Raw genomic sequence first — 22,849 nt, forward strand, 5'->3', positions numbered from 1 at the left:
ACTACCACCACCATCATCATCACAACCACTACCACCACCATCATCGCAACCACTACCACCACCATAATCACAACCACTACCACCACCATCATCACAACCACAACCATCATCGCAACCACAACTATCATCGCAACCACTACCAACACCATCATCATCACAACCACTACCCACCACCATCATCATCACAACCACTATCATCATCACAACCACGACCATCATCATCACAACCACTACCACCATCATCATCACAACCACTACCACCACCATCATCATCGTCATCATCACAATCACTACCATCATCACAACCACCACCATCATCATCACAACCACTACCCACCACCATCACAACCACTACCACCATCATCATCATCATCACAACCACTACCACCATTATCATCACCACAACCACGACCATCATCATCATCACAATCACTACCACCACCACCATCATCATCACAACCACTAACACCATCACAACCACCACCATCATCATCATGATCACAACCACCGTGGTTGTCTCCATTGGCAGGCGAGAGCGTCCCCGTCACCAAGACGAGCTTGCCGCACCCGGTGGGCGATGCGACGGGGCAGGACGAGGTCTTCGACGCGGAAGCGCACAAGCGGCACGTGGTGTTCTGCGGCACACACGTGGTGCAGACGCGGTTCTACAGTGGGGAGAGCGTGCGGGTCGTCGTCGTACGCACAGGCACGAGACAGATACACGACACCGCCACTACCGCCTCTACCGCTACCACCCTCTACCACTACTGCGACCGGATCTACCACTACCGCTCCTACCACTACTTCTCTCGACCGCTCCACTACCACCCCTACCACTACCGCCCTCTACCACTACCACCCCTACCACTACCGCCCTCTACCACTACTGTCTTCGACCACTACCTCCCTCTACCGCTACCGGCTTCTACCGCTACCGGCTTCTACCCCTGCCTCCCTCTCTCTACCGCTACCTTTGCCCCTGCCTACCTCTTCCGCTACCTCTACCGCCTCAACCGCCTTTGCTGCTACCACCCTCTACCGCTACCGCTCCTACTGCTATCGCCCTCTACTGCTACCGCTTATACCGCTACCGGCCTCTACCGCTACTGCGACCGTATCTACCGCTCCCGCCCCTACCGCTACCTCCATCTACCGCGACTGCTGTCTGCTGCTACCGCTATCTCCCTCTACCGCTACCGCCCTCTACCATGACCTCCATCCCTGTATCTGTTAGTACCTGTGTTTGTGTGTGTTGTGGGAGGTTGTGGGGAGTGGTTTGATTGTCAGCCATAGCTAACATCACAGGTAAGTGACATCACGGTCCTGGGCCTCTCCTAGGTTAACTCGGCATTAAATGAGTACTCGCTGCAGTATGTAAACATCAGCACAGGGGAGACCAAAGCAGTTTAGTCTGGTGATGCCCAATGCCAGCCTTCATAGGTGCTCACTCACAGCACACGCCTGAACAGTGTAGGTTACGTGAGGATCTTTATCTTTTGTGTGTACGTATTTGCGTGTTAATGCTCTTCTTTAAGCACTTGCGTCTGTGTACACACGTGCGCGATTGTGTGGGCCTTTCCTGGACTTGCCAGTAAAGTCTTAGACACTTTTCATGACCAGAGAGAAGTGCACCTAGTCTTGACACAAGAGCTGTCGCGATGTCACCACCACCTTGTGTGTTCATGCTGTTTCGTGTGCGCATGCGACTACATAGGCGAGTGTGTCCGCATATGCATGTGTGCACGTGCGGAGCAGAAGTATAGTGGTTAGCACTGGGGAGACGAAGGCAACAACAGGGGCTTGGTGCTGTCAACCCCCCCTCCCCACCTCCTGCGGCCGTGCCGGCCCTTAATAGGTGCTCGTTAGCAGCACTTTCCCCGACGGTGTGTTAAAGGCCATGCGGGGGATCTTTGTGCCACGCGTGCAGGGTTCGGCACGGCCAAGGGGCAGCTGGTGCGCTCCATCCTCTACCCGAAGCCGACCAACGTGCGCCTCTACCGCGACGCGTTCCGCTTCCTGCTCTTCCTGGTCGCCGTGGCGCTCGTCGGCTTCGTCTACACGGTCATCTCCTCCACGCTCAAGGGGGTGCGGCTCGCACGCACGCACGCGCAGCTAGTGAGCGCTGTTAGCGAGCACCTATTAAGGCCAGCAAGGTGTGTACGTATGTGGACAACCGTGCTAGTCGGAGGTGCGGGGAAAGGATAACAAACTAAACGTAAAAAGCAACTTCTAAAGAAATGAGGGGGTGGGTGGCCAGCACCACGCCCGACCGCCTTTGTATCCACAGTGCCAATGTTTACCACACACCGCACTAGCCACTCATTTGAGGCTGAGTCGAGCTCGGGGAAGCCCAGGACCGGTTTAAATGTTCGTCAGCGATGTTTGGTTCAGATAATGTTCACTGGTGTGGGCCGTGAACGCGAATTGAACTCTGGTCACCGGGTTCGTAGCACAGCGCGCCAGTCACTACACTACCGCTCCCTACAATCAACACACAAAAACAAAGATCCCCCGTGTAGCCTTAACAGACTGTAGGGGCAAGTGCTGTTAGCAAGCACCTATGAAGGCTGGAACGGTACACGAGGGGGTGGGTGGCCAGCACCACGTCCGCCGATCGCCTTTGTCTCCGCGGTGGCGATGTTTACACACCGCACCAGGTACTCATTTGAGGCTGAGTCGACCTAGGGGAGGCCCAGGACCGGTTCAGATAATCGTCACTAGTGTTGGCCGTGAGCGGGAATCGAACCCGGGTCGCCAGGTTCATAGCACAGCGCGCTAACCGCTACACCACCGCTCCCCACAACACAACAACAACAACCGCCATTCGCCACTAAGTGGCGGTGACGTCACCACGACGCTTGTGCCAGGCTATGTGCACCCTGAGGCCACGTGAAGTGTCGAACGCCCGCTGGCAGGAGGTCACGGGGCAGACCCAGGTGCCACGGGTCGACTGACTGAGATGACTGGCTGATGCACCACCTGTGCCCCCTACTGTGCCAACCTGCTGTGCTTTAGCCACCCGGCGCTCCGCTCGCTGTTGTGAGCGTCGCTCCTCCGCCCTCCGTTGTTGTTGGAGGGCGACTGCCTCCAACTGCCCAGTAGCATCCTTCACGAGCCTCCTCCACAGAGGCCGATCTTGACACCGCTGGTACCAGTCATCGGCAAGTCCACTCAGCTCCACGTCCTCCTGTACCACATCACTCCATCTCTTCTCTAGCCCGTGCCGCGCCCGCTTAGCCCCCTCAATCCGGCCAAACAAAAGCTGTTTCGGCATGCGGTGGCTGGGCATGCGGGCTACATGACCCAGCCATCGCAGCCTTGCCTGCCGGAGGAGCTCACCGATGGGACCCTGCCCAGATCTTTCAAGGATTTGTGAGCTCCTCACACAATCCAGTCTGGTTAAACCCAGGATGGATCGTAGGCAGGCCAGCCTAAATGTTTCTAACCGGCGAAGATGTTCCATTAGGGGGGTCCACGTTTCGCAAGCGTAGAGAAGGGAGGGAATGACCGTGGCCGAGAAGACCTGAAGTTTAGTGCGGAGCGACAGACCAGGTAGCTTCCACACACCGTTACGCAACCGATGAAAAGATATTGCCGCTCGACTGATTCGGAGTGAGACCTCTGCTGTTAAACTGGAGCCAGTCATAAGCACACTGCCCAGGTATGGGAAACTCTCCACTCTCTCCACAACTGCCCCATCACCGATTGGGAGTTGTGGGGGTGGAGTGTCCGATGGTACAAAATACCCAGGCAGGTGCTTAGTTTTGGTGGGGCTGATGGTAAGGCCCCACCTCTTAGTGGCACGCTCCAGTCTCAGCAGCAGCGTCTCCAACTCCTCCTCTGACTGAGCAGCTATTACCAAGTCATCAGCATACATAACGTGGTTGAGCAATAGGGAGCCATCCCTTGACCGCACCCGGGCATCGATTAGCCTCCCATTATATCTGTACCATATGGAGATTCCCCCGGTACAGCTATTGAAGGCTTCACGAACTACGTGGTCAAAATAGATGTTAAATAATGTGGGAGCCAGAGGACATCCCTGTCGCACCCCAAGGTGTACAGGGAATGGCTCTGACTCCCGGCCACGTAGTTTTACCCGGGCCCGCTCACCATCATGAAGGTCCTTAATGATCGTGAGCAGAGGGTCAGGTACTCCAAAAGCACGAAGAACGACCCAGAGCCCAGGCCTACTGATGGTATCATAGGCCTTGACCAGGTCAATAAAGCAGAGATGTAGGTCTTGTTGGAATTCCCTACACCTCTGCTGTAGCAGACGGACAGAAAATATGGCATCTGTGCAGGACCGCCCTTTCCTGAAACCACATTGGGGCTCCGCAAGCCTCTCCTCAGCGTGCCTGGCAAGGCGATGCTGAATAATCCTTGCCAGGACCTTTCCCGGCACACTGAGGAGTGAGATGCGCCTGTAGTTGTTACAGTCTGTGCGGTCCCCCTTCTTAAAAAGGGGGACCACCAGGGCATCCTTCCAATCCTGCGGAACCCGTCCAGTGGTCCAGACTGTTGTTATGATGTCATATAGGGCAGTCTGTGCACAAACGCCACCCTCCCTCAGCATTTCGCTTGGGAGATCATCTCTGCCCGCTGCCTTTCCTGGTCTCAGACTCCGTATCGCCTTCAATACTTCCTCAGCAGATGGCACCTCAGCCAGCCACTCACAGGGGGTGACTTCATCCAATATTTGAGGCACCGCAGCCTCAGCAGGGTCATCCTCACTTTGTGCCACGATGTTTTCCTGGCTGAGGGATTTTCCCTCCCCCAGGACCTCACAGAAATGCTCAGCAAATCTGCGAACCTGTTCCTGGGGGTCGGAAATTGGATCACCGTTTTTTCCCCTAATGATGGTAATAGGTGTGGCGCTGCAGGTTACTTTTTTGATGGAGTTAAATAGAGATTTGTGATCACGGGCCACTGAGGCAGACTCCATCTCCTCAGCAACCCGCGACCACCACCCATCCTTGCAGCGCCTCACGGCTCTCCGAACCTCCGAGCGAAGGCTGCGGTAAGCCTCCTCATTCTCTGACGTGGGATTCTGTAGCCGATGACAGTGGGCCTGTCGCTTTTTCTCAACCATCGTGAACAACTCCTCTGTCATCCAGGGTGTCTGGGGAGGTCTGGACCGCGTACCCAAAGCAGCCATTGCAGCTGCATGAGTCACAGTCCTAAACCTCGCCCATTTACCCTCGACATCAGGAGGAGTCGGGGACGATACCAATCCCAGCCGCAAGCGATGATGAAATTCTCGCTTGCAACTTTCATCAGATAACTGAGACCAGGCCACTTTAGGTTGGAATGGGGTCCTGGGTGTACACCCACCACCGGAGTGGAAGAATGGCAGGCGCATCTTACAGATGACTAGTCGATGGTCAGAGGGCAGATCAGCTCCACGGTAGGTCCTGGTGTCAAGGACATGGGCTCGCATTCGCTGGTCCGTCACTATGTAGTCCAGCAGATGTTCTTGCTTGGACCCGGCATGCATCCATGATGTTGTGTGGATGCGCCGATGCCGGAACAGCGTGTTGGTAATTACAAGCCCATGGGCTGCACAAAAATCTAGCAGCCTCCTACCGTTGTTATTGAGCTGATCTGGCCCATGCCCTCCAATCACTCCAGACCAGGTGCCAGTATCATGACCAACTCGGGCATTGAAGTCACCCAACATGATGACTCTATCCCGGGGGCCACTTTAGCCAGCACCTGTGACAGGAGGTCATAGAAGGCATCTGACTCATCGGCTTTGCCTGCATCCCTCCACGGATGTTCATCTTCGGTGGGGGCATAAGTAACCACGACCACCATTCCTCGCCTCCGGTTGATGGGAAGGCGAGCCCAAAGTAGCCTGGGGCTTACAGCTTCCCACACCTCACCGCCACGCTCCCACGCCCCCTTCATTCTTTTGTTCAAAAGAAGACCCACACCCTGTTGTTTGGCAGTCTGCTGCCCCGAGTAGAGGACTGTCCACCCCTCATGGTCGCAGGAGCCAGAGCCGGTCCACCGGACCTCCTGAATGCCGCATAGATCCAGGCGGTACCGGTCCAGCTCCCGACAGAGGAGTGGCAGCCTCTCCTCTGCAGTGAGCGTTCGAACATTCCACGTGGCCAACCGTAGTGGCTTTTCGTTGTTTCTGGAGTAGCCCCGAGGGTAGGTATTCAATCTCCTGGCTCCGCCAATTGGGGTTTGGCCAGGAGGGGCACACACACACGAACACATCATAGCTTGCGCGTACAAACCTTGTACGCACAACTCACACGTAGAGCACGCTTGTACACATCTCACACAGCGCACAGGAGGCTCACCATCTATCACTCGAATGTCCTCGCTCTACTATGTGTCCTCGGTGAGCTTTTGTAGGCTTCTTTGCCCAGTGTTTAGCTTACTTCCACCTCGGGTACCATCTGTACACGTTTGTCTACACGTCTCATGAGCATCCCTTCCTCTATACGTGTCCTCACGCCTTCCCTTGTGTCTCCCCGTGTGTCCCTGGACGTCCAAGTGGCTTCTCGTGCATTTTCTTCACTCCCCGTGTCTCCCGTTGCAACCCTGTGTCTTTCTCCTGCATCCCCATTTTTTTTACCTCGTGTCCTCGTGTCTCCTTATGTCTCCCCTGTACGTCCCTGTGTCTCCCCGCGTGTTTCCTTATCTCCCCGTGTCTCCCGTTGTATCCCTGTGACCACCCCCCCCCACTCCCCATGCGTCCCCCGTGTCTCCATGCCCTCCTGGCGTCATGCGCCCGCAGGAGAAGGCGTCGAAGATTGTGGTGGAGGCGCTGGACATCATCACCATCACGGTGCCGCCGGCGCTGCCTGCCGCGCTCACGGCAGGCGTGGTTTACGCGCAGCAGCGGCTGAAGCGCGCGGGGATCTTCTGCCTGAGCCCCAACCTCATCCAGGTGTCGGGGCACACGCACCTCGTCTGCTTCGACAAGGTGGGAGAGGGTGGGGAGGGGGTCTTGCGCGGGCGCGGCCATCGTGATTCGCGCTCACTTGCTCGCTTGCTTTGCTGCTCGATCGATCGCCCACTCACTCACTCACTCACCACTCATTTACTCGCTCGTTCACATGCTCACACACTCATTCGCTTGCACGATCACTCACTCACAGACTCGCTCGCTCACACGCTCCCCCACTCACCCACTCGCCCACACGTTCACTCGTTGGCACGCTTACTCACAGACGCTCTCACTCGCACATTTGGTCGCACACTCATTTGCTCACCCACTGACACGCTCACTCACTCGCGCGCGTGCTCACTCCGTGCATCCGTGTGTGTTTGCGCCCGCGTGTGGCCGTGTTCCCTGCGTGCTTAACAGACGGGAACCCTGACGGAGGATGGTTTGGATATGTGGGGCGTCATCCCGGTGGAAAACAATGTGTACGTGTGACCGCACGCACAACGCAAACACGCACGTGCCAATACTATCATAGCAACAATAGGCGAGACTAGGTTCTCTTACGAGTATGGTGACGTCTGGTCGAATAACCCTCACGGCCTTCACCGCTTGGGGAGGAGGCCCTCGTCCAGCAGTGGATTGACGGGCTGCACACGCACACGTGCTCCGACACAGTGTGTGCGTGTGTGTGTACGTAAGTGTGGACTACCTACGTAAATATAGAAGTGTGTAAATATATATAATTGTATATATGAATGCGTATGTGCATTTGTACGTGTGCGCGTGCTTTTGTGTGTGATTCTGTTTGTGCATGCGCGCATACTTGTGCGTGTGATTAACTGTGTAGTGGTTATTGCATTGAATTACAAACTTGGCGACCTTTGTTCCTTTCCCGGCCACAGCTGACATCGGTGGTAATTGATTGATATTTGAACCGGTCCTGGGCTTCCCATTGGGTCAACTCGGCCCTAAATGAGTACCTGGTGCGGTGTTTCATCATCAGCACTGGGGGAGATAAAGGTTGCCGGACGTGAACGTGGCCACACCACCCCATCGTGGGCCCTGCGCCAGCCTTCAAAGTTGCTCGCTATTAGCACTTTTCCCCACAGTCCGTTAAGGCTACACGGAGGATCGTTGTGTACGTCAATGTGTGTGCAGCTCCTCTCTTTTGGGGAGCGGTAGTGTCGTGGTTAGCGCGCTGCGCTACCAACACGGCGACCCGAGTTCAATTCCCGCTCACGGCCAACACCAGTATACATATCACCGCTAGGGAGACAAATCCGGTCGGGCATGGTGCTGGCCACCCACCCCCTCGTGTACCGTTCCGGCCTTCATAGGTGCTCCCTAACAGCACTTGCTCCAATAGTCTGTTAAAGGCTATCCTGGGATCTTTGTCTTTGCAGCTTCTCTCCCGTGTGCACCGAGATGTCGCACCCCGAGCTGGTGCACACGCCGCTGCTGGCCGCCATGGCCACCTGCCACTCGCTCACCCGCATCGACGGGCAGCTCACCGGGGACCCACTCGACCTCAACATGTTCAACGCCACGGGATGGGTGCGTGTGTGGCGCATGTGTGTGGTGTGCGCGCGTGTGGTGTGCGCGCGTGTGGTGTGCGTGCATGGCGTGCGCGCTTGCGCAGCATTGTGGTGTGTGTGGTGCATGAGTGGTGCGCGCATGCACAGTGTGTGCGCTCACGAGTGGTGGTCGGTGGTGACCGTGAGCGAGTATTGAGGCTTCGTGAGGAGAGGGGGTGGTGAAGAGATCTGTGGTGAGATGGTGTGTGGCGTTGAGCCGGGTGGTTAGGAGGTCGGTAGTGAGATGAGTGATGAGCGAGGTGGGTGATTAGTGCAGTGTGTGGTGAGAATGTAGATGGTGTTGAAGTGTATGGTGGTGAGGAGGTGGTGGTAAGTTTGAGGAGGAAGTGGTGAGGATGAGGAGGTGTTTGGCAAGGTGAGGATGTGGTGAGTGGATAGTGAGGATGTCTTTGTTCCCTGTAGGTGCTGGAGGAGGCCACCTCGGATGAGAACGCCAAGTTTGACACCATCATGCCCACCGTGGTGCGGCCGGCCTGCAACCCCAACGTTGCCACCAATCAGAAAGCGGCGTGTGACGCCGACTCGGCCAATCCCAACTCGGATCCTGACGTGGTGAGTAGCGTTTCACTGCGCGTGGGAATGAAGGCCGAACGAGTCACACGGGATTCATAACGAGAGTAAAGGCATTTGCAGCCATTCGTATTGGCTATCACAGAGCCACCACCATGGCCGCCCAGCTTTGGGTAGTTCCACTCGCGTCGCGAAACAACCACGCAAGACAAAATTTCACTACTGCCGTATAGTTACGTGGAAGATAATTGTTTATAGTTTGAGAACGTTTGGTTTTTCTATGAAACTAGCGGGAAGTACCCGGCATTGCCCGGGTCTTAAAAATATTTAAAAACTACTCAGAAAAATCTAACATCAGTGCGTACTGACTATGGTGGTACCTGCTATGATTACAGCAGCGCATACCGACTGTGGTGGTACCTGCTATCACTACAGTAGTACATGCTGACTCTATAGCAATATTTATTGACTGTATAGCACAAAGTACTTACCTGACAGAGTGGCGTGGTGAGGCATAGTCCTGTGCAGAGCCTCTGGCCTCGCCTAGATTGTCCAGCCGGCCGAGGTGGCACCTGGCTATTTTTTTTACGTAAACCCCACCGTTGGAGAGACAAGCGCGCGACCGCACACAAAGCCAAACACACACACAATTTTTGACTTTTATATATATATAGATTAGCTTATGGTTTGACACGCACATGAAACTGAATGCACCATTGCAGTCCTAGCGTGGATGAACAGTCCGTCTGTGAGGGCACGTGCGACCCCGCGGTATTTTATGAGCATTTCTACCTCATCAAGAAATGTGGACAAATTAATTCCATCTTAATTACAGTCCCAAGTGGTTTCTCCAGGTCCTCTGGCTTTTCCCTCCAGATTTAGAAATATGCGTTTAGGGTATTTGGCTACTATACATTTCCACATGATGAGGACTCTTCGTTGAGCTATCGTTTGTGGTCAGGTCGCTTCTGAAAAAAAGCTATGCAGCTCAGTGGGCCTTACCTGGTAAAATCAAATAAATAAATAGTTCATTGGTTCAGTTAATGGTTGTGAAACTCCCTTCCCCGTGGGCTTCGAGGAGGTGACATAGCCTGGCCCCTCAGTAGAAGTCGAATCAGCAATTGTAGACTCGACCTGTTGCATCTGTATGGAATAGAGTGTTGCCCCCTCGCAAATGTGGGTTTTCTCCGGGTAATCCTCTCACAGGGGGAAAAAAAAAACACTCAATCGATTGCCTAAAAACACTTTAATATATACACCCGCCACCAGACGGCCATGCAGGTCACACGGATTGTGTCTTGTTCTCAGTTTCGCGTGAGTGACGGTGCCCCATAAACACATTCGCCACACCATTCACTCGTTTTGGGCTTCGTTTGTCTCGTTTGCGTTGTCCGTCTCGGATGGGTTTTTTTCCGTACGTTCGCTGTTGTTTGTTCCGCCCGCCTCACGTGGTGGCCATTTGCAGAAAATTTTCACCGAATGGTAATAAACGATCCATTCCTCGTGCAAAGCGAGGGAACGAGGGCAATGTCCGACGCGAGATGTTGACTACGTCGCCTGGTATACAGGAGGTCGTGGGTTCGGTCCCACACCTGACGTCTGTATATATTTGGATTTTGCGTGTTCTCATCGTAGTCGAGTGGATTTTTTTCTCCGGGTCCGCCGGTTTTTCCCTCCACATTTAGAATCGACACCGTGCGTTTAGAGTATTTGGCTGCTGTACATGATCAGCCACTTTGTTGAGCTATAATTTGTGGCCAGGTCGCTTTAAACAAAAAAAAAACCGTTGCCTAGCTCAGTGGGACTTACATGGTGAAAATAAAACGTTCAGTTTAGTTTAATGGTAACGCTTCCTTGTCGTTGTGTTTTTAGGAAATGTACGAGATCTCGGTGAGTGACGTATGCGGTGTTGTCTCCGGGCGCCGTGGCGCCCTTCCTACTCCCCCCACTCGCAAAATAAATACCGCGAGCCTGCCCCTTCTTGCCTCACGATCCACCTTTTCCCTGTGCGAAGCACTTGCCCCACCAGTGCGCTAAATGATGTGTGGGGGATCTTTGTTCTTATTTGTGTGGGTCTGTGTGTGTGTGTTGATATGTGTCGACAGGTATTCTGTGTGTGAGAGATCTGAACGGTGTGCGTGTGTGTAGATTGTCTATGAGTTCAGTGTCTGCGTGCGTCGGTTTGTTGCGTGTGTGTGAGTAGTGGCATTAAGATTATATGTGTGTGTGTGCGCGTATCTGTGTGTGTGAGTAGAGCGGCTATGAGATAGCTTTGTGTGAGTGCTTGTCTGTACGTGTGCGCGAGGAAAACGGCTATGAGATCGTTGTGTGGTTGTGTGCCTTACTGTGTATGTGTGCGTGTCTATGTGAGTGGCTATGAGATTGGTGTGTGTGCTTGTCTGTGTGTGTGTGCGCGTATCTGTGCGAGTGACTATAAGATCAGTGTGTGTGTGCGCGTTTGTGTGCGTGTCTGTGCGAGTGGCTTTGAGATCTGTGTGTGTGTGTGCGCGTGTCTGCGTGTGCGTGGGTGAGTAGAGTGGCTATGAGATCGGCGTCGTGCGCGAGTTCCCGTTCTCGTCGGAGCTGCAGCGCATGAGCGTGGTGACGCGCACGCTGAGCGCCCGCTGCATGCACGCGTACTCCAAGGGCGCGCCCGAGACCATCATGCGGCTCTGCGTGCCAGCCAGCGGTAGCGCACGCACATGCACGTATATGCACAGGACAAACACGTACAAAGGCAAAAATCCCTCGCATCGCCTGAGCAGGCATTTGGGGCAAGTGCTGTTAGCGAGCATTTATGAAGGCCGGCATGGCACTTGGCTGCCTTTGTCTCCCTAATGGCGATGTTTGCACACTGCATCAGGTACTCATTTGAGGCTGAGTCGACCTAAGGGAGGCCCAGGACCGGTTTAGATAATCGTCAGCAACGTTTTGGCCTTGATTGGGAATCTTACTTGGGTCGCCGGGTACGTAGCACAGTGCGCTGACCGCTGCACCGCCGCTCTCTCCCTCCCCGGATGCCGTCCCGGCGACTCTGCTGTTCCCCTGCTTCTCCCCAGTCCCCAAGGACTTTGCCGAGGTTCTGGAGCAGCACACGCGGCAGGGATACCGCGTGATCGCGCTCGCTCACCGGGCCCTGCCGCACAAGCTCAACTGGCACCGCGTGCAGCAGGCGAGCCGGTAACGCAGCCCGTGACAACATCGCCATCATCGTCAACATCGCCATCATCATCATCAACATCGACAACGTCGCTATCATCGTCAACATCGTCGTCAATCTTGCCATCGTCGTCATCTTCGGCGTCATCATCGTCAACGTCGGCATCAACATAAACATCGCCATCAACTTCGCCATCATCGTCAACATAGCCATCATTGTCAAAATCGACGTAATTTGCATCGTCGTCAACATCGGCGGTCCTGGGCCTCTCCGGCGTCAACTCATTTTTAAACGAGTACCAGGTGCGGTGTGTAAACATCAGCACTGGGGAGACAAAGGCGTGATGTTGGCCACATATGGCCTTGTCTGCTGTGTGGGTCTTCAGCGTTGTTCACTAATAGCATTTGTCCCAACAGCCTCTACTTTTGGTGTATTTGTTATTGTTTGTCGGCATGTGCAGGTGCCTATGCCCGTGTGTATATGTGTGTGTATCAGGGACGTGCGGTCAGGGGAGGCAGGGGAGCTAGAGCCTCACCTGTCATACTCCAATGAAAATAGCTGTTACTAAAAGTAAAACAAATGAATAATCAAATAAAATAAATTTTAAGATTTTTCAACTGATCTGTGTTATAAATGTCATTTCTGTACGATTCCAGTCATTTTTATAGTCAAAATCGCCAAATTTGTGAAGCTCCGCTGCAAATACAGGAAGAGACGAGAGGTGAGGCAGCGACGAGCTCAGCCTCCCCTCTGATTGTGCAACCCCTCAGTAACTGGATGGAGCGCGGGAAATAAGCGCGTGCCTGTTACTATCTCAGTATGTCACCAATGTAATGTTTGTAGACCCCTTCATTTCATGTCCTCGCCTTCCATACTCCAGGTAACTTATTTCACGTATGTGTATAAAGGTATTTAGGCTCGCTGGTCTCGTCATAAAACTGCAATGAAATAGCACCAGGGGAGGCAGCTATCACATCTGCCTCACTGAGGGGGACATGTCTAACACGCCCCCCCTCAGTGAGGCCACGCCCCCTCAGTGAGGCCATGCCCCTCAGTGTGAATCTGGCTCTGACACTAGCCAGTGCTTCCCCAGCCATTGACCTCACCGCACGTCACTGGTGTGTATGTATTTGTGCGTGCATGCCTGTACGTAGTGACACGATAGAAAGCGGGCTGCAGATGCTGGGTCTCATCGTAATGCAGAACAAACTGAAGCCCGAGACGGAGCCCGTGCTGCAGCAGCTGAAGGAGGCGCGGATCCGGACCGTCATGGTCACGGGTAACGGAGCGGCACATGGGGACACGCACACACGCGGGAGCGCACTAACCACGACACTCCCACTCCCCAAGAGAGGAGCTGCACGCACACATATATGGACAACAATCCCCCGTGTCGCCTTCACACATTGTTGGGGCAGTGCTGTTAGCGAGCACCTATGAAGGCCGGGAGAGTACATGTGGGGTGGGTGGCCAGCACCACGCCCCGCCGCCTTTGTCTCCCGAATGGCGATGTTTACACACCGCACCAGGTACTCATTTGAGGCTGAGTCGACCTTGGGGATGCCCAGAACCGGTTCAGATTATCGTCACGTATGTTGGCCATGAGCGGGAATCGAACTCGGGTCGCTGGGTACATAGCGCAGCACGCTAACCGCGACGCCACCACTCCTCACAAACACAACCACATACACATGCACATACACACACAGATGCACGCACCCATGCCCAAACAGTCCACTGCATTTTCCCGTCAATGTATTCACAGGCGACAACCTCCTGACGGCTATGTCAGTCGCACGGGATTGTGGGATGGTGAACGCCAGCGATGAGATCATCGTCACCGAGGCGACGCCTCCTGGAAACGGTCTCCCGGCAACCATCACGTGGCACCCGGAGCGGCCAATCAGCAACGAGCAGCCGCAACAGGTGGGCGTGGCCATGACAGAAATGGTGTCCGGCCACACGTGGCAACGTCAACCCCCAACTGCAAAAATATGTCAGCGCACTCCTTCCGACTCAGCAAGGCTTTCCTGGGTGAACGAGCGTAACAGTAGGAATACAATGATGGGAGCGGCACTGATGGAGGTAACGTTGGCGGTAGCCTTGGGTGTGGGTTTGGGCTTGCATAGATATTTGTGCACGTAGATCAATGGGCGTGTCGGCCTTTAACACATGTGGAAATGCACCGTGGTGGCCATACTCCGACCACCACCGTGCATTTCCACAAGTTGGCGCTTACTAACAACGCCATCACACCGCAGGTCACGACACTTCACCTTTCTGCTTCTTCCTTTGCACTGCTCCAATTTGGAATTCCCTCATATTCGTCTCTTTTCCCCAAGCTCTTACAATAACCTTGCTCAATTCGAGAAACGTGTCGACACTTAGGACTTTGAAAGTGCTGTTTGTTGGCCGATTGGTGGTTTGGGCCTGTGCTCAGCAACTTTGTGGAAAAAAAACAAACCTCGCCCAACAGTCTCTGAGCCCAGATGAAAGATCTTCTTCGCATTGCGTGAGCACGTACAGTTGTGACTGTGCGTGCATGCGTGAGTCTGTGATCGTGAATTTTGGGCGTCTGTGATTGTTCATTTGTGTTTGTGATTGTGTGTTAGCAGTCGACGCGCTGCACTACGAACCCAGCGACACCAGTTATATTCCCGCCAATACCAGTGACGATTATCTGAACTGGTTCGGGGCCTCCCCTAGGTCAACTCAGCCTCGAATGAGTACCTGGTGCGGTGTGTAAACATCGCCAATCGGGAGACAAAGGTGCTGACCACACACTCCCTCGTGTGCCATGCCCTCACGTGCTGGCCTTCATAGATGCTTGCTAACAGCACTTGTCCGAACATTGGGGTAAAAGCTATATGGGGCATCTTTGTCTTTGTTTGTTCCACAGGGCTGCGTAGTGAACATGTCCTCCAATCATGAATACCACTTTGCGATGAGCGGAAAGTCGTTTGCCATCATCTTTGACCACTTTCCGGACCTCCTGCCCAAGGTGCTCAGCTGATAGACACCACACCACTGCACACTCTTACACCATGCCGCCCCACGCTCACGCCATACTAGACCACACCAAACTCCCCCACACACCATGCCACACCGCACCATGTATCATACCGCACCAAACCTCACCACGCCACTGTCATACTGCATCAGCTCCGCTGCACTGTTGTACATGATACACCCCACAGCATTGTGTCACAATCACCCCACACCACTCCACCTTACGACAACAAAGCAAACCGCATCGCACCGCACCCAACCATCGTTCTTCACCACCCCGCGCTCGGCACACTGTACCACACGTCGTTGGGAAGCGCGGTGGCACAGTGGTAGCTTGTGTCTCGCGGCAAGAGCGACCTGGGTTCGATTTCCGACTCGGGGGGCCTTTCTGTGTGGAGTTGGTATGTTGAGCCCCTGCTGAGCGCGTGGGTTTGCTCCGGGGTTCTCCAGGTTTCCTCCCATAGCTAAAAGAAAAGGGCAATGTAATTGGTATTGGTCAAGCAACCTGATGCAGGACCCTCCTGAGAGTCTTGGACTCACTGTGGTTTTTATGGGTAGATCAGTAATTATTTTTTTATCTTAAAACTTTACCCGCCACGTCACGGTGCACCATACCGCACACTGCATCACACCGAAACACCGTGTTGCATCACGCCATACGCCATGACGCGCCACACCACGCACGACGTCACACCGTGGCACGCCACGCACCATTTCACGCCACACTACACACCGTGGCACACCGCACCACGTCGCGCCACACCACACATGTTACGCCAGACCACACACGACGTCACACCACACCAATGCCCCACCACACAACACACACCATGTCATGCCACACCACACACCATACCACACCACACACCATGCTGCGCCATACCACACATGTTGTGCCACACCACACACCATGCCACACCATACTACACATATTGTGCCACACTACACACCATGTTGTACCATTTCGCACACCTAAGTGTGGGCCACATTTTGTTGACTGCGTGTGATGTGTCTGTGTTCCGTCTTGTGAGGAGCGGCGAAGTGATTAGTGCACTGTGCTATGAACCCAGCGACTCGAGTTCAATTCCCACTCAGTGACAAATATGTGAACCGATCCTGGGCCCCGTTTATGTCGATTTGGCCTTAAATTTGTACTGGTGCGATGTATCAACATCAGCACTGGGAAGACAAAGACGGCCGGGCCTGGTGTTGGCCACCCACCCCCTCTTGTGCCGTGCCGGTCTTCATTACGTGTTTGCTTACATCACTTGCCCCAACAGTGTTTAAGGTTATTCGGGGGGTCTGTCTGTCTCGTGAGCAGATTGTGCTGCGTGGAACCATTTTTGCCCGGATGTCTCCAGACCAGAAAACACAGCTGATTGAAGTTCTACAGGGCATGGAGTAAGACACGTACATTGTGTGGGTTTGTGTACGTGCATGCCTGTGCGTGCGTGTGTGCAAGTGTATGGAATGGTAGTGTAGTTGTTGGCGCGCTGAGCTACGTCCGAAAACTGCGCACGTAAAAAAATTGTACAGCGTTGTACGATGCAAGTTTTCGTGAGCGATGCTCTATTAAAGAGCACCTTCAATTACATTAACCCAGCCTGTTTTGTGTGTGTTTGCACGCACGTGCGTTCTGTGTCTATGGAAGGATATGTGTGTTGTGTGTATATGTATGGATGTGTGTGTATATGTGTAGAGACGTGTAAATAGCGTCTCTACGGCGTATATGCCGACTACAACTAAAATTGGTAAAGGAGGGTGCACGTACCTCTTCGAGGGAGCCGACGGAGACGTGGCGGAGAAGCTGGCCCTACGGAGCAGGGTCCCGTCACAGAGAGAGATAGGGGACGTGCCAACTCAGGGGAGTGAAGGGGGCCCGGAAACGGGGGCCCGGAGGACACGTGACGCTGGCTCCGGTTCCGTCTCGAGAGACCGAGGAAGGGGCGTGGCCGGGGGCGGAGCGAGGCCACGCCCCTTCGGATAAGAGGGACGGGGGCGGAGCGATCGGGGTTGTCTGACGGAAAGAGCTTACCGTGCGGCGTTGCTTCGGGGGTCTTGGAGCGTCGGTCGTTTACATAGAGACCCCTTTGGGGGTCCAGAGGAACCCCGAGTATTGTTAACCCGTAGCCCTGTTCGGTTGTGAATAAATCGTGGTGCCTCCAGAATTCTGTGTGTGCCTCGTGAGACACACACACACACTGCATATGCAGTGTGTGTGTGTGTGTGGGAAGCGGTGGCATAGTGATTAGCACACTCTGAATCCCGCATTCCTTGATTTGATTCCCGCATTGCTTGATTTGATTCCCGGCCAATGTTAACATCACTGCTGACTTATAACTAAACCCTCCCCTAGGTCACCTCAGCCTTAAATGAGTACCTGGTGCGGTGTTTAAACATCAGCACTGGGGAGAAAGAAGTGGCCGGGCATGGTCCTGGCCACACGGGCGCCTTATGCACCATTCTGGCCTTAATAGGCGCTCACAAACACCACTTGCCCCAACAGTCTGTTGAAAGCTATGTGGGCTGTCTTCGTCTCTCGTCTCATTCTGTACAAGTGCTGACGTGGCCATCTGCTGTTTCACAGCTACTGCGTGGGGATGTGCGGTGACGGAGCGAACGACTGTGGGGTGAGTTGACGCACACCCGCACACACATCAAGCACGTGTACTCACACACACACACACGTACTGCGCGCGTACCCACACACACATACTTTGGGTGTACTCGCCCACACACACGCACTCCGCGTGTACTCTCACACGCACACACGTAGTATGTAATCATGCACATTTGGCCTGAGCGGGTCGCAGGCAGAAGCTTTACAAGTTCAAATCACGGTTGGGAGTTGACATCAAGTGCCACCTTGTGGGAATGTCGGAATGCGTGAGACATTATAAGAACGGAAGTACGAGGGTTCCTGCAGAGTTGAGACGTTGTGGAGAGAGTGAGAGCTCAGGGTCAGTGACTACTCTGGGATTTCTCAAGCTCTTGCCAGTGTGATGTCAGATGTTTCGCTGATACTATCAGAAACTAAAACTATTTTTAATTTTTACCAGGTAAAGCTCACTGAGCTATCCACCTCTTTTTTTAGAAGCGACCTGACCACAACTGCTCTAAAATGCACGTTGATTCTAAATGTGGAGGGAAAAACCAGACCACCCGGAGAAAAATCCACGCAACCACGGGAAGAACATACAAACTCCAAATATACAACAGGCGTCAGGGTCGGGATCGAACCCACAAACCTCTTGTACACCAGGCGGGGTAGTTAACATCTCGCCACCGCAGCAACAAGTAACAAGACATTGTGTTGAAAATCCACAAGACTTCTATATGAATCCTAGATTGCTGCAATTGACTAACCCTTAAAAAAAAAACCTTGATTAATACAGACAATTATTATATTTTTTTTCAAAACCTGCATTAAACTGCTAATTGAGCATAAAACAATCGTAAGAGGAAAATCTGAAGTGACCAAACGACTTGGAATCACACAGTGCTTTGGTAGTGCAGTTGCGGATGGTGTTGTGTATGTAGTGTTATTGGCGGTACTGCTTTTAATAGACTGTTGGGGCAGGTGCTGTTAGCTGGCATGCCGCACGAGGCAGCGGTGTAGGCCAGCACCACGCCCCCCCTTGCCTTTGTGTCTGCAGTACGGATGTATTCGCATTGCACCGGATACTCATTTACAGCTCAGTTGACATAAGGGAGGGCCAAAGTCGCTCACCAATGATGTTGGCAGTGGCCGGGAATCGAACCAAAGTTGCTTGGTTCGTAGTGCGCTCACCACCGCGCCCACCACTCCCCACAACTCGCGCAGGACCACGGGGTAAGTGTCGTGCTGGCGGCGGCGGTTGTGTTGCAGGCGCTGAAGCGAGCCCATGCTGGGATCTCGCTCTCCGAGCTTGAGGCGTCCGTCGCTTCCCCGTTCACCTCCAAAACGCCCAACATCTCCTGCGTCCCCACGCTCATACGGTAACATAGCCGGCACCATTCGTGATGCACACACAATACACACGGCGCTCGTGATACACACACGGTACTACGGGAAATACAAAGTAATGCAGAACACACACGGCTTGCTTATAGGACACATGACACACACTCCCGTAACACGTGACATAGGGTTCACGGGACATGGGGCACACAGGATACAGAGGATGGACAGGCCACGAGAGATAGAGACGCATGAAGCACACAGACATGCACACGGGGTCAAGTGGGACTTTCATTGTTTCTGCACTGTGCTTCGATCCGGCGACCCGAGTTGGATTCTCGGTCTGCGAACGTCAATGACGTGTGGTATCTGCAGCAAATCTGGGAATCCCCAAGGTCAACTCGCCCTTGAATGCATATCTGGTGCGACTGCTCGCTCACAGCACTTGCCTCAGTGGTCTTTGTCGACTGTGCGGGTGATCTTTGTTTTTGCGCGCGTGTGTGTGTGTGTGCGTGCGCGCGCACGCAGGGAAGGACGTGCGGCTCTCATCACCTCGTTCTGCGTGTTCAAGTTCATGGCGCTCTACAGCATCATCCAGTACCTGTCCGTGCTGCTGCTCTACTCAGTACGCACACCAACGCAGCAGCGCCATTAGTGCCCTGACCGCCACTTACTCGCTTGCTCTCGCCACGAGGCCGATGCGCGTCACACGCGCACTTTGGAACGACGGCACTCCGACCTTGCATTTCTTTCTCACGGAATATTTCCTAGGCCGCTGTGTAGCCGGGGGTAGGTGGCACGTGACTGGCTGGAAGACAGGCATAGTGAAGGGTTATCTTTAACACTTGTTGCCGTCACATGGGGAGAGACGGTTAAATTCAGGGAAGCGCAATGCTCGTTTTTTGGGCGAAGACAACCCCTCCCCCCCCCCCCCCCCGAGCGACATCATCGACCCATAAGGATGAAGACAGCGGAATAAGGGTTCTCATATCAGCCCCGATGGCCTCGAGCAACGCTGCCTGTTGAAGTCTGTTCAACCGGAACGATCGGTGCTTTTAAGTCCAGACTAAAACCATTTTTCATCTCCAGCGCCGTCCGCGCTTCTGCCGAATCACGGCTCGTTATAAATTTCACATTGATTGATTGAATGCATGCTGGGTGTGGAGTGTGCATCCATCCCCGAGTAAACAGACACTTTTGAAATTGTAGTTTTTGCAGTGATACGTCCGGTATGTGTTCAAACGCTCTTCGACTTTCCAGTTGTTTGTTAATACTCATTACAAATGTAATGTTGAAATATAACCTAGTGCACAGTTTAAACGCTGCAAAATAAAGTCCTGCATTTTTTTTCTTCTCCAATTTTATCCCGATTGTGCTTTCGGTGCCATGGGATGAATTATCCGTTTGGATCTCTCGCAGAGCATCGCAACCCCCTCCGTGTTAGAGTAGGGACCGTGGAAGCAGATACCACAGAGCTACCTCTGAGATCCCTTCTGGTGTCCGCTGACCCACGCGGTAGAGGGCAGCAATTTTTCAGCCATCCTGCCGCCCAGGAGTGTTCATCTGATGGCATTCAAACTGGGTTTTAAATTCTCAAATCTGAAATTTTGCCTAAATAAATGTGGATGCACGTTTTATGTCATAGTTGGGTTTTTTTGTTTTTACTTTTTTATTATGCAGTCATTGGTGAGTGGACCACACTTGAGAAACCCAGTTTACTCGCAGGCAGTGGCTGAAAGCTGGATTCGAACCCAGGTTTCTTAGCAGTGCCGGCTCAGCATCCCTGACCTCTGAACCACCCAACCACCTCAATACTGTTTTTTGTTTTTTTATTGAGCCCGCAACTGCAAACATCACAGAGGGCATCTGAACATGCTAGCCAACCACATCACTATTATTTCAATTTAAAGCTTTCGTGACTGCAAGGATTCATCTTTTTTGGTTATTTCGGTAAAGTCATGTAGAATGAGAATAAAATAATAAATTAATAAATAAAATAACACAATGAAGGCCACTTGTGTTGTGGCCGAAACGTCGTGAGAATTTTATTGTGTTATTTTATTAATTTATAATTTTATTCTCATTCTACGTGACTTTACCGAAAGAACCAAAGAAGATCACTATTATTGTTATTGCATCCCCTTAACACGTGCCACCACGTTTCCAGGACCTCAGAGCAGGGATGCTGATGTACCCAGAGGTTCTGACGCGAGGATCTTCACGCCGACAGAGAGAAGTCCCCCGCCATGGAACCGTGATTCTTGCAATCTCTTTTCTTGTTTTCTTCCAGATTTTGAGCAACCTGGGTGATTTTCAGTTTCTCTTCATTGACTTGGCGATCATACTGGTTCTGGCCTTCACGAGTGAGTATCGCTATCCCCCTAGCACTGTCATTATCAGCAACATCACATTAGCACCATCATTGTCGGAGGAAGAATAATCTTCATTAATAACACTATAATCAGCACTCTAATCACCATCAGGTATCAGCAGCAGCAGCAGCATCATTAACGTCAAGACTATCAGGAATCGCGCAGTCAAAATAATTATCATCGTTAGTATTGCCATCGGCAACATCATTGACATTCACGGAGTTAACATCGTTGGAGAGGGTTAGTGGAGAGTGAAATATAGAGGTGCCTGAAAAAGAGTGGGCGAGCGAGCGGTTGAACGAGTAGGTGAGTGAGGGAGCAAGTCGGTGAGATTATATTTAAGTGAGTGAGTGAGCGAGTAAGTGAACAAGCGAGCAAGCGCATGAGCGAGTGGTATTTGTCTCTTGGCCCCCGCCCCCTCAGTCCCCCTGAACGGTGCCTGGCCGCAGCTCACGGCCATGGGCCCCCCCAGCTCGCTGCTCTCCGTGCGCCTGCTGCTGTCGGTGGCGGCGCAGGCGCTAACGTGCCTCGGCGTGCAGGTGTGCGCCTTCCTGCTCACGCAGCGGCAGCCCTGGTACCAGCCGTGGGCGCCCAACATCACGTGAGCACCGCCCGCACGCACGATGACTCGCGCACGATGAAGCGCACACAATTGTCCATATAACCTACACGCGCGCACGCACGCACACGAACACACTCTCCAACAAACACGGACTTGTGAAGGAGTCTCGCTCAATGTACTGGCTTGACCATCTTTACTCCCCCACCCCCTCCAGGTTGTGTCCTGGCGAGGAGACGCCGCTCAACTCGACGGACTGGGTGCACGACGAAAACAACATCCGCAATGCCGAGAACACGACGCTGTTCTTCGTGTCCTCCTTCCAGTACATCATCGTGTGCTTCGTGTTCGCCAAGGGGAAGCCCTACCGGCAGCCCATCTACAAAAACCGTACGCGGCCCCACGCGGTGTGCATGTGCGCATACGTGCGCGCGTGTGTGTGTGTGTGTGTGCGTGTGCGCGCGTACGTGCGCGTGTGTGTGCGCGTGTTGTGTTTGTGTGCATTGGGTGACGGAGGCTCGTGAAGGACGCTGCGGGGCGGTTGGAGGTAGTCGCCCTCCAGCAACAGCAGAGAACGGAGGAGCAACGCTCATAAAAACAAGCGGAGCACCGGTCGGATAGAAATGCAGCACAGTGGGGAACACAGCTGTTGCATCTCAGTCAACCCATTGCACCTGGGTCTGTCACGTGATCTCCTGCCAGCAGTGAGCTTTCCACACTTCACCGTGACGGAACGCTCTTCCCTCCGATATTAGGAAGCCACTGGAGCTGTGCACTTTTAAATCTCGATTGAAAAC

General features: G+C 53.4%; 1 protein-coding gene across 12 annotated transcripts in view; it reads left to right on the forward strand.

Moving 5' to 3' along the window:
- LOC116939014 (polyamine-transporting ATPase 13A3) overlaps window positions 1-22,849 on the forward strand; it is an 88,218-nt gene that overhangs the window by 39,854 nt on the left and 25,515 nt on the right. For 11 of the 12 annotated variants that reach the window (XM_076061342.1, XM_076061340.1, XM_076061341.1 and 8 more), the window contains 19 exons: window positions 530-706; window positions 1,928-2,085; window positions 6,755-6,943; window positions 7,328-7,389; window positions 8,311-8,461; window positions 8,905-9,054; window positions 10,885-10,902; window positions 11,548-11,701; window positions 12,072-12,192; window positions 13,327-13,451; window positions 13,938-14,098; window positions 15,072-15,173; window positions 16,503-16,582; window positions 17,769-17,811; window positions 19,050-19,159; window positions 19,650-19,746; window positions 21,412-21,484; window positions 21,917-22,094; window positions 22,270-22,442. In XM_076061342.1, coding sequence (XP_075917457.1) covers window positions 530-706; window positions 1,928-2,085; window positions 6,755-6,943; window positions 7,328-7,389; window positions 8,311-8,461; window positions 8,905-9,054; window positions 10,885-10,902; window positions 11,548-11,701; window positions 12,072-12,192; window positions 13,327-13,451; window positions 13,938-14,098; window positions 15,072-15,173; window positions 16,503-16,582; window positions 17,769-17,811; window positions 19,050-19,159; window positions 19,650-19,746; window positions 21,412-21,484; window positions 21,917-22,094; window positions 22,270-22,442 — 2,322 coding nt within the window. The remainder of the gene's footprint in view (window positions 1-529; window positions 707-1,927; window positions 2,086-6,754; window positions 6,944-7,327; window positions 7,390-8,310; window positions 8,462-8,904; window positions 9,055-10,884; window positions 10,903-11,547; window positions 11,702-12,071; window positions 12,193-13,326; window positions 13,452-13,937; window positions 14,099-15,071; window positions 15,174-16,502; window positions 16,583-17,768; window positions 17,812-19,049; window positions 19,160-19,649; window positions 19,747-21,411; window positions 21,485-21,916; window positions 22,095-22,269; window positions 22,443-22,849) is intronic. The other variant, XM_032946862.2, reaches the window with a different exon arrangement.

Source organism: Petromyzon marinus, chromosome 5, assembly GCF_048934315.1.
Source record: "Petromyzon marinus isolate PM22_M1 ecotype Great Lakes invasive population chromosome 5, UKy_Petmar_22M1.pri1.0, whole genome shotgun sequence".
In the NCBI taxonomy this organism is placed as follows: Eukaryota; Metazoa; Chordata; class Hyperoartia; order Petromyzontiformes; family Petromyzontidae; genus Petromyzon; species Petromyzon marinus.